This window comes from Lupinus angustifolius, chromosome LG05 (assembly GCF_001865875.1).
Source record: "Lupinus angustifolius cultivar Tanjil chromosome LG05, LupAngTanjil_v1.0, whole genome shotgun sequence".
Lineage (NCBI taxonomy): Eukaryota > Viridiplantae > Streptophyta > Magnoliopsida > Fabales > Fabaceae > Lupinus > Lupinus angustifolius.
In genome coordinates, this window is record NC_032013.1 from 690,193 (window position 1) to 699,989 (window position 9,797).

Here is a 9,797-nt window from a genome sequence, read left to right on the forward strand (position 1 = left end):
TGAATGCAGAACAGAAATCAATGAAAAAAATGTTTAATATACAACTCTTTATGCACTGACACAAAATCAAAAATTACCCTTTTCACTACAGAACCAAATATTCTGCAGAAACATATAAGATAATGACATAGGAGGAAAGAGAGAGAAAGAAGAAACGAAATTTCTATGGTGATTCCTTTGCACATAGCAGACAAGTTGCATTTTTTCTTTGTAGGGGTGATCTATGATCTGCACTTTAGCTGTATCTACTTGTCATGTTGGGGTGCACATCTGCTGTCCATAATAAGTGTTACTTCATGTATCACCTTGTGATTGTTTGAAAAATATATTTAATTTAAAATTAATTTTTAGGTATTTTTCTGACACTCATTGTAGTACAGAAGATGTGCTCCCGTCATGCTCATAGTGGATCACGTACATCGACTGTACCAAGATGTGTATCACTTCATATACCACTTATTATGTTTGGTTAAAATTTTAATAATTAAGTGTTTTTTTTACCAACTACAAGAAGTGGCACATGAAATTGTACTATTTGTGGGATAGAAGAAATGCTCCCGATAATGTTATTATGGAATGCATGTGTAACATTTTATGATGGATTTGCTTATGTGTTTTGTAAAAAATGGCAACATGCTAGGCTGTTTCTTTACTTGAGTAGACCCAATATGTTTATTAATATATAAAAATAAGGGTCATAATCTTAACAATACATAAAGATTAATGTGGTTTATAATTTGCTTCACCCCTTGTAAAAAAAATTATATTTTTAAGTTTGTTCATAACATTAAGCACTATTAATATTTAGTACCTTGTTTTAAGCTAGTCAAAGTTTTTCTCTTTCTCTTTCTATCTAAAACTAGTTTGGCTAAACTCATTCTCATAATTGTTTCTGAATTCTTGGGTTCTGGTTTTATTTCAGATTTGAAACATTTCATAAAATTCACATATTGGAATGACCCTTTTGAGTTTGTGTTTCTTCTGATTCATACATTGATGATGTTAAGCAAAAATATTCAATAATTGTCATTAGTGAAACAAACCCATTTTCAAAAATCTTATCTTTTCTTCCTTGTGAACTTGAATTGAATTGTTAGAGTGGAAAAAAAGAGAGATGGCACCACCTAGTTCAGTTCTTGTAGCAACTGAGAAAACTAATAATGATTTCACTTTGTTACAAGTTCATGATTCAGATTCTCAAATGTTTCTAGAGAAGAAACAAAAAGCTACAAATCCAAAACAGTTTAGGTGGTTTCTGCTCCTTAAACTCCACAAAGTTTTGACATGTTTGTCATGGTTGACCACAGGGTTCAAAGCAACCTTTGTTTTGGTCAAGAAAAGAATCTCATTATCTAACACAAGTGACGAGGATCCTAAGTATAGAGGGAAGTTGTATAGGATCATCAAAATCTTCCTTGCTCTTTCAATTGGTGCTTTGGTTATTGAAATCATTGCTCATTTCAAAAAATGGAATTTGCATAACATGATGATGATTCAACCATTTGAGGTTCAGGGTCTTCTTCAATGGTCCTATATGGCATGGCTTTCTTTCAGGGAAGATTATGTTGCTCCTTTTGTGTTGTTGGTTTCAAAGTTTTGCATTGTTCTTTTCTTGATTCAATCGTTGGATCGGCTCGTGCTTTGTCTCGGTTGTTTTTGGATCAAGTTTAAGAAGTTGAAGCCATCCATTGAAGCAGATGCTTATGATGTTGAAGATCCTTCAACCTTTCCTATGGTCCTTGTTCAGATTCCAATGTGCAATGAAATAGAGGTAACATAAATAGTACTGCAATATATGGTAATAAAATCTTGCTAACTACTTTTGTGTATTGGTTATTATAGTACTTCATAATTGGTTATTCGGTTCGAATTAGTCGTATGATTGCTTGTTTATAGGAGAAACCATTAAGAAAGATTTAGACGTAAATGTTTTATCCATTCACATGATTTACGATATAGCATTATGGCATTGTTTGACCCATGTTGTTGTCATTGTTATGATTGGCAGCTTAATTTAGACACGAGTTTCCGATTTTACTAGGCCGAAACATGAAAATCTGTTCTTGTTTAATTGAAGGTTTATGCTCAATCCATTGGAGCTGCTAGTCAACTAGATTGGCCAAAAGATAGAATATTAATTCAAGTCCTAGATGATTCAGATGATAGCAATTTGCAGAATCTCATCAACGATGAGGTTTCGGCTTGGAAAGAGAAAGGTGTCAACATTATCTACAGACATAGATTGATCAGAACTGGTTACAAAGCTGGAAATCTTAAATCAGCCATGTCATGTGACTATGTCAAAGACTATGAGTTTGTGACAATATTTGATGCAGATTTTCAGCCTAACCCTGATTTTCTCAAACTAACTGTTCCACATTTCAAGGTAGGTACTACTATCATAAGGTAATTTAGGTAGTTTTGGTGTGTGGATGATAGCATAGGATGGAACACAACAGAACATAATGTTCTATTATGTTATTTTCATTCATGCTTGTCATGGAATCTTGTTATGCAAATTTCATTTGTCAAGATTCAACCAAACCAAAGGAATTTGCATAGCATGATTCGACCATATTCAATCCATATGTTTTGTTATGTCCTGGTCTGACATGTCTACCAAAACGCTATCGTAAAGGTGATATATTTTCCTTGTATATGTTCAAAACAAGAAGCTAAGTGGGATATAGGTTTAAAACAGGTTGAGTTTAGTGCTACTGTAAAGTTTTTGCTTAGTGAATGAGGTCACAGGTTCAAATCCTGCAAATAGTCTCTCTAGCCTATCCACTTTCGGGGTTAAGTCTAAGTCTGCATACATATACCCTCCTCAGACCTTACTGAGAGTCTCGTGCATTGAGCCGCCCTATTTTTATGTGTTCAAAAAACTATCTCTAAAGATTATGTGACTTTTCTTTACAGGGAAAACCAGACTTGGGTCTAGTTCAAGCAAGATGGTCCTTTGTGAACAAGGATGAAAATTTACTTACAAGGCTTCAGAACATCAACCTATGCTTTCACTTTGAAGTAGAGCAACAAGTTAATGGTCATTTCTTAAACTTCTTCGGATTCAACGGAACAGCCGGTGTTTGGAGAATAAAGGCTTTGGAAGAATCCGGTGGTTGGTTAGAGAGAACTACAGTTGAAGACATGGATATAGCAGTTAGAGCTCATTTGAATGGATGGAAGTTTATTTACCTTAATGATGTCAAAGTTCTTTGTGAATTACCTGAGTCTTATGAAGCTTATAAGAAACAACAACATAGATGGCATTCCGGTCCAATGCAGCTTTTTCGGCTATGTCTTCCTGCTATATTAACTTCCAAGGTCTTTTAACTTTCACTTCTCTTTTAACTTATGTTTGAATTGCATTGTTCTTTTCTTGATTCAATCGTTGGATCGGCTCGTGCTTTGTCTCGGTTGTTTTTGGATCAAGTTTAAGAAGTTGAAGCCATCCATTGAAGCAGATGCTTATGATGTTGAAGATCCTTCAACCTTTCCTATGGTCCTTGTTCAGATTCCAATGTGCAATGAAATAGAGGTAACATAAATAGTACTGCAATATATGGTAATAAAATCTTGCTAACTACTTTTGTGTATTGGTTATTATAGTACTTCATAATTGGTTATTCGGTTCGAATTAGTCGTATGATTGCTTGTTTATAGGAGAAACCATTAAGAAAGATTTAGACGTAAATGTTTTATCCATTCACATGATTTACGATATAGCATTATGGCATTGTTTGACCCATGTTGTTGTCATTGTTATGATTGGCAGCTTAATTTAGACACGAGTTTCCGATTTTACTAGGCCGAAACATGAAAATCTGTTCTTGTTTAATTGAAGGTTTATGCTCAATCCATTGGAGCTGCTAGTCAACTAGATTGGCCAAAAGATAGAATATTAATTCAAGTCCTAGATGATTCAGATGATAGCAATTTGCAGAATCTCATCAACGATGAGGTTTCGGCTTGGAAAGAGAAAGGTGTCAACATTATCTACAGACATAGATTGATCAGAACTGGTTACAAAGCTGGAAATCTTAAATCAGCCATGTCATGTGACTATGTCAAAGACTATGAGTTTGTGACAATATTTGATGCAGATTTTCAGCCTAACCCTGATTTTCTCAAACTAACTGTTCCACATTTCAAGGTAGGTACTACTATCATAAGGTAATTTAGGTAGTTTTGGTGTGTGGATGATAGCATAGGATGGAACACAACAGAACATAATGTTCTATTATGTTATTTTCATTCATGCTTGTCATGGAATCTTGTTATGCAAATTTCATTTGTCAAGATTCAACCAAACCAAAGGAATTTGCATAGCATGATTCGACCATATTCAATCCATATGTTTTGTTATGTCCTGGTCTGACATGTCTACCAAAACGCTATCGTAAAGGTGATATATTTTCCTTGTATATGTTCAAAACAAGAAGCTAAGTGGGATATAGGTTTAAAACAGGTTGAGTTTAGTGCTACTGTAAAGTTTTTGCTTAGTGAATGAGGTCACAGGTTCAAATCCTGCAAATAGTCTCTCTAGCCTATCCACTTTCGGGGTTAAGTCTAAGTCTGCATACATATACCCTCCTCAGACCTTACTGAGAGTCTCGTGCATTGAGCCGCCCTATTTTTATGTGTTCAAAAAACTATCTCTAAAGATTATGTGACTTTTCTTTACAGGGAAAACCAGACTTGGGTCTAGTTCAAGCAAGATGGTCCTTTGTGAACAAGGATGAAAATTTACTTACAAGGCTTCAGAACATCAACCTATGCTTTCACTTTGAAGTAGAGCAACAAGTTAATGGTCATTTCTTAAACTTCTTCGGATTCAACGGAACAGCCGGTGTTTGGAGAATAAAGGCTTTGGAAGAATCCGGTGGTTGGTTAGAGAGAACTACAGTTGAAGACATGGATATAGCAGTTAGAGCTCATTTGAATGGATGGAAGTTTATTTACCTTAATGATGTCAAAGTTCTTTGTGAATTACCTGAGTCTTATGAAGCTTATAAGAAACAACAACATAGATGGCATTCCGGTCCAATGCAGCTTTTTCGGCTATGTCTTCCTGCTATATTAACTTCCAAGGTCTTTTAACTTTCACTTCTCTTTTAACTTATGTTTGAAGTTTGAGTTTCTTTGCTAGAATGATTAGGATATAGGTTCAAAAGTTGTATGATATGCATATATTCCTTGTAGCATTTTAACCATAGGATGGACTAGTGGTTCCTACAACTCGGATTTACGACATGTCTAGACAAACAACTTAATTAAGTGCTTATCCAATAAGATTTTTCAAAACAAGCTAAAAAGAGCTTACACGAGACTACTCTCATAAGTCCAATTAAGCTCTTTCAAATGCACCCTTACTTAACAATCATTTTTAATCATGACGAAGAATACGGATAAAATAGTTCATGCTTTCTAAATTGTCTTATTTCGGTTTTGTTTGTGTGCAGATATCAACTTGGAAGAAAGCTAATCTGATATTCTTGTTCTTCCTATTAAGGAAACTTATACTTCCCTTCTACTCATTCACCTTGTTCTGTGTCATCTTACCCTTCACTATGTTCATACCTGAATCTGAACTACCCCTTTGGGTAATATGCTATATCCCTATTGTCATGTCATTCTTGAACATTCTTCCATCTCCAAAATCCGTCCCTTTTCTCGTTCCATATCTCCTTTTCGAGAACACAATGTCGGTCACAAAGTTCAATGCCATGGTTTCAGGACTATTTCAGCTAGGAAGTGCTTATGAATGGGTTGTAACAAAGAAAACAGGTAGATCTTCTGAATCAGATTTATTAGCCTATGCTGAAAGAGAATCAAAGTCTTCAAATGAAGATAAAATCCTTCGACGACACTCCGAATCCGGCTTGGAACTATTATGCAAACTTAAGGAAGCAAAAAAGCCTCAAAAGAAGAGGAATAAGCTCTATAGGAAAGAACTTGCACTTGCATTTCTTTTGCTTACAGCCTCTGCAAGAAGTCTTCTATCAGAACATGGTCTTCATTTCTATTTCTTGTTATTTCAAGGATTATCATTTTTGGTGATGGGTTTGGACTTAATTGGTGAACAAGTGAGTTAAAACTTAGAACAAGTGAATTGATTTTGACTCATATTGTGCCATGCAAATGAATGTCTTCAAAATTCAACTATAGGGAATGCTCATACAAAATAACCATGCAAGTTGGTTTACTTATTCTTTCACACCGATACTTTTGTTCAGAATAAAGTATCTCCTCGTGCCAGAAGGAAATTTATTTCCTTAAATCCCTTCAATATTTGACATGTGTTTCATTTATCTTCGTTCAAGAAATTTTCATTTTAAAATATATTATAAAAAGAACAATAAGACACATGTAAAACACTCAGTGGATTTAAGAAAATAAATTATTTCATAGTATGATGAGATATTTTATTCTGATCTATGAAGTTCATTGAAGATAAAAGGATGAGGGATAGTGTAAAGTTGATTGTATAATCATGAAGTGTGAAGAATAAGAAGTATAAAGTATTGGGGAACCATAGACAAAAGAATGTGTTTTATTTTGTTTTTGTCTCATTTTGTTGTTGACTTCAAATTTAAGAGTTGGATTTTGTGGATTTTCATTCATGGAAAGCTTTAGGACTATGAAAATATTGTTCAAACATAACTGTATTTATTGTCAATTGATTCATAAACCACAAGATTAGAAATAAATAAAAAATATACACTAATAATATAAGAGTTTTATATATTATCAGTCTATCATCCACCATTTTTAATCGTTATCGACTCTTCCAAAAAAACAATGAAGATGAGTAGTGAATGATTTACTAAATGCGTATAAATCTTTACAATGATAATACATAGATATTATACTCTAAAAAGCGTTCCATATTCATCAAACTTGATATTATGCAACAAAAAATGAATTAAAAGAAGTTGTAAATTTGAACAAACAATGGATTTTACATAATGTAGATGCAACCTAAGAGTCATAATCAAGCATGAATAATTGGTTAGTTTCATGTATATGCTATCTCTTGTGAAAAATACTTATAATTGAGAAAATGTGTATAAAACCCAGAATTTGCTTAGGCAAAGCCTAGAGTTTGTTCAACTTTGTTATATACTAATTTGGATAAGGTGTATATATGGAGCTCACTAACTAGCATAGTATTCTAGGCTCATACTTTATGTCCCTGTTATATCAAGTGAACTAAGATTTCTTTTATAGGAAAGATTTAAAGAATTTACGCTTTCTTTTCTTTGCTCACAACATCTCTAAGAAGGGTGTGACTAACTTGCAAACTGCAACTTCACATCCAAGCGAACTGTTTGGACAGCCGTTGGATAGGAATGATGTTAATTTGAGCCGTTAAATTTGTCACTAGTTACCCCTTACATATAAAAGTTGGTATGGTACAAGATAACTTCAATATAGTACAGAAGTAGGTTCACTAGGCGACAGATTCTAAAGCCGTTGAAGTCGTTTTCATCCAAAACAACTTCTAACCTTTTATGATGTCATTTTTTACCGATACGACTTTTGTGTTGAAGTCATTATCACATGAAATAACTTCAAACTTAAAGTTGTTATTTGAAAACGACTTTATGAAATAACAAAATGCATTGCAGTTCATTTGGTAAAAACAACTTAATTATTAAGGAGAACTTGAGTTTGACTTCCTCCCGGTTAATTTTTTCATATTTTTCATTTGGGTTAATATCATATACTAAATTGTAGTAGTTGAAATTTCTAGAAGGAGGTGGGTTTGAGCTCTTCCTCCTTCAAAGTACATATTTTTAATTTACTAATAACTATGATCATAGAGTATGATTTTTTGAGAAATAGAAAAAAAATTAAAAATGTGCAAAATGAAGGAGGAAGGAGTTGAACCCCTTAATACTTAAGTTGTCTTTTACCAAACGACTATAGGGAAATTTAATATTTTTTAAAGTTGTTTTCTATGATAACGACTTCCTGAAGTCGTTTTTTCTAATAATGACTTCTACATTGAAGTCGTATAATGACATCACAACTTCTAAAAGATGTATAAAACAGTAATCGGTAACCAAAATTTTTTATCCAACAATTATAAAACAATTCACTTAACCTTGACCCGGCAAGAAGTCTTCTATAAGAACAAGGTAAGGTCTTCATCATTTCTACTTCTTGCTAACAAGTTTTAGTGCTCTTGTTTAGTTGGAAAAAAAATACAATAGTGCAACCGACAGGAGTGGTTTCTTAGTATGCTAGTTATATTTCTCAATATTTCATTTTTAGTAAAGTTATAAGATTTATGAACTTTAAGTTGGTCAAATTATATTAATGAATTTTTAGGTAGAATAAATATTTATTCCCACAAGGAAAAGACCAACTAATTTAACATGCCACCTATTATAAAGGTTCATGTTTCCATGGCTGTCCACAAAACAAAAACTCTATATTTCAACTTGGACTCAAGAAGAAGCATAATATAATAAAGTCTAATTTTTCAGCTATTTTTACCTACACAAAACTCAAACACAAATGCTTAAAAATTCCCCTTTTATTAATTTTATTTCTCCCTTTTGCCCACTATAAGTTGCCCTTGATGCCATATTCCTCAACCATAGAAGTTAGGCAACCAATACAAAAAAAAATGTATACACCGAAAGTTTATGAATTTTATACACTATAATTATATCATCTACCATTCATGTATAATGTTAATGTAGTGAAAGTGATCGTTGCACAACATTGACCATAACCAATCATTAAAAGTGCATAGAATAAATATAAGAGAATAATACCAGAGAATTTGGTAACAAAGTTCGGCCAATTGTGTATACGTTCTGTGGGCGCTGAGCGGCTACCAATATATTATTAAAAAATAAGGATTACAAACCTAGCACACCATGGACCCACCTGCCCATGAGGTTATATAATATTGTTATTCTAGATGTCAGACAATGTGAAATTTCAGATAATAACATATTTCAAACATTCTCAACATTTAACAATCATCGACTCGTTAAAAAATAATACAACTATATAATAAATAATGTATTAACTGTGTATAATATTTCACTCACTTATTTACAGATCAGGCACAATCGTCCTTCTCCATACCTGTGATAATTGCTATCTCTGCAAACCATTAGAGAAATGTTGAAATGTTTCACTCTTCATAAAGTTAACGTGAAAAGGAGACAAAGAAAAAAGGTTAAATGACACGAGTACAGTGACAACCATGGTTATTTATAACATATCTTCAATATAATTTATTTCACACCTTTATATATCATTTGTTGTGATTGATTAGAAAAATATTTAATTATCAAATTTTAATTTAAATATATTTTTCTAATCAATCACAACAAGTAACATATTTAATGGATAAACACACTACAATTAAACTATAATCTAAACTTAACCTCATATTCAATAATGACTTGGAGTCACACTCGTTTTGGGTAGCCTAAACTATCTGAGATACATTTTTATATTATTTAGAAAATGATCGGCTAGAAGTACGAATATATACTTATTTTAAGTTAAAAATTTAATAATTAAATATTTTTCTAAGTAATCACATGAAGTACTTTATCCTCGGCAATATCTTAACAAAAACCAATAAAAAATAGTGTCATTAATTTGAGCAATAAAATTGTGAAACCTAGTCAGAAGATATGTCATGAACTATGTCATCTTCTCTATGGAATAGCTTTGATTGTTCAAATTCTGAAAGACATGCCTCGTGCACTAGTAATAATACCATTCATTAGTGCCATCACACACTCTTATAAAATATATTAATA

General features: G+C 32.7%; 1 protein-coding gene across 1 annotated transcript; it reads left to right on the forward strand.

Annotated features, from left to right (window-relative positions):
* Nucleotides 861–6,623, forward strand: LOC109347298 (xyloglucan glycosyltransferase 4-like). The gene is made up of 4 exons (XM_019587046.1): nt 861–1,771; nt 2,078–2,386; nt 2,920–3,324; nt 5,463–6,623. Exons 1-4 carry the CDS (start codon nt 1,115–1,117, stop codon nt 6,093–6,095), a joined length of 2,004 nt encoding a protein of 667 aa, XP_019442591.1. The 5' UTR covers nt 861–1,114; the 3' UTR covers nt 6,096–6,623.

Coding starts and splice junctions, on each gene's coding strand:
- LOC109347298 (XM_019587046.1), top strand. CDS start 1,115: ATGGCACCACCTAGTTCAGTTCTTGTAGCAACTGAGAAAACTAATAAT. Junction 1,772..2,077: donor CAATGTGCAATGAAATAGAG/GTAACATAAATA, acceptor GTTTAATTGAAG/GTTTATGCTCAATCCATTGG. Junction 3,325..5,462: donor CTGCTATATTAACTTCCAAG/GTCTTTTAACTT, acceptor GTTTGTGTGCAG/ATATCAACTTGGAAGAAAGC.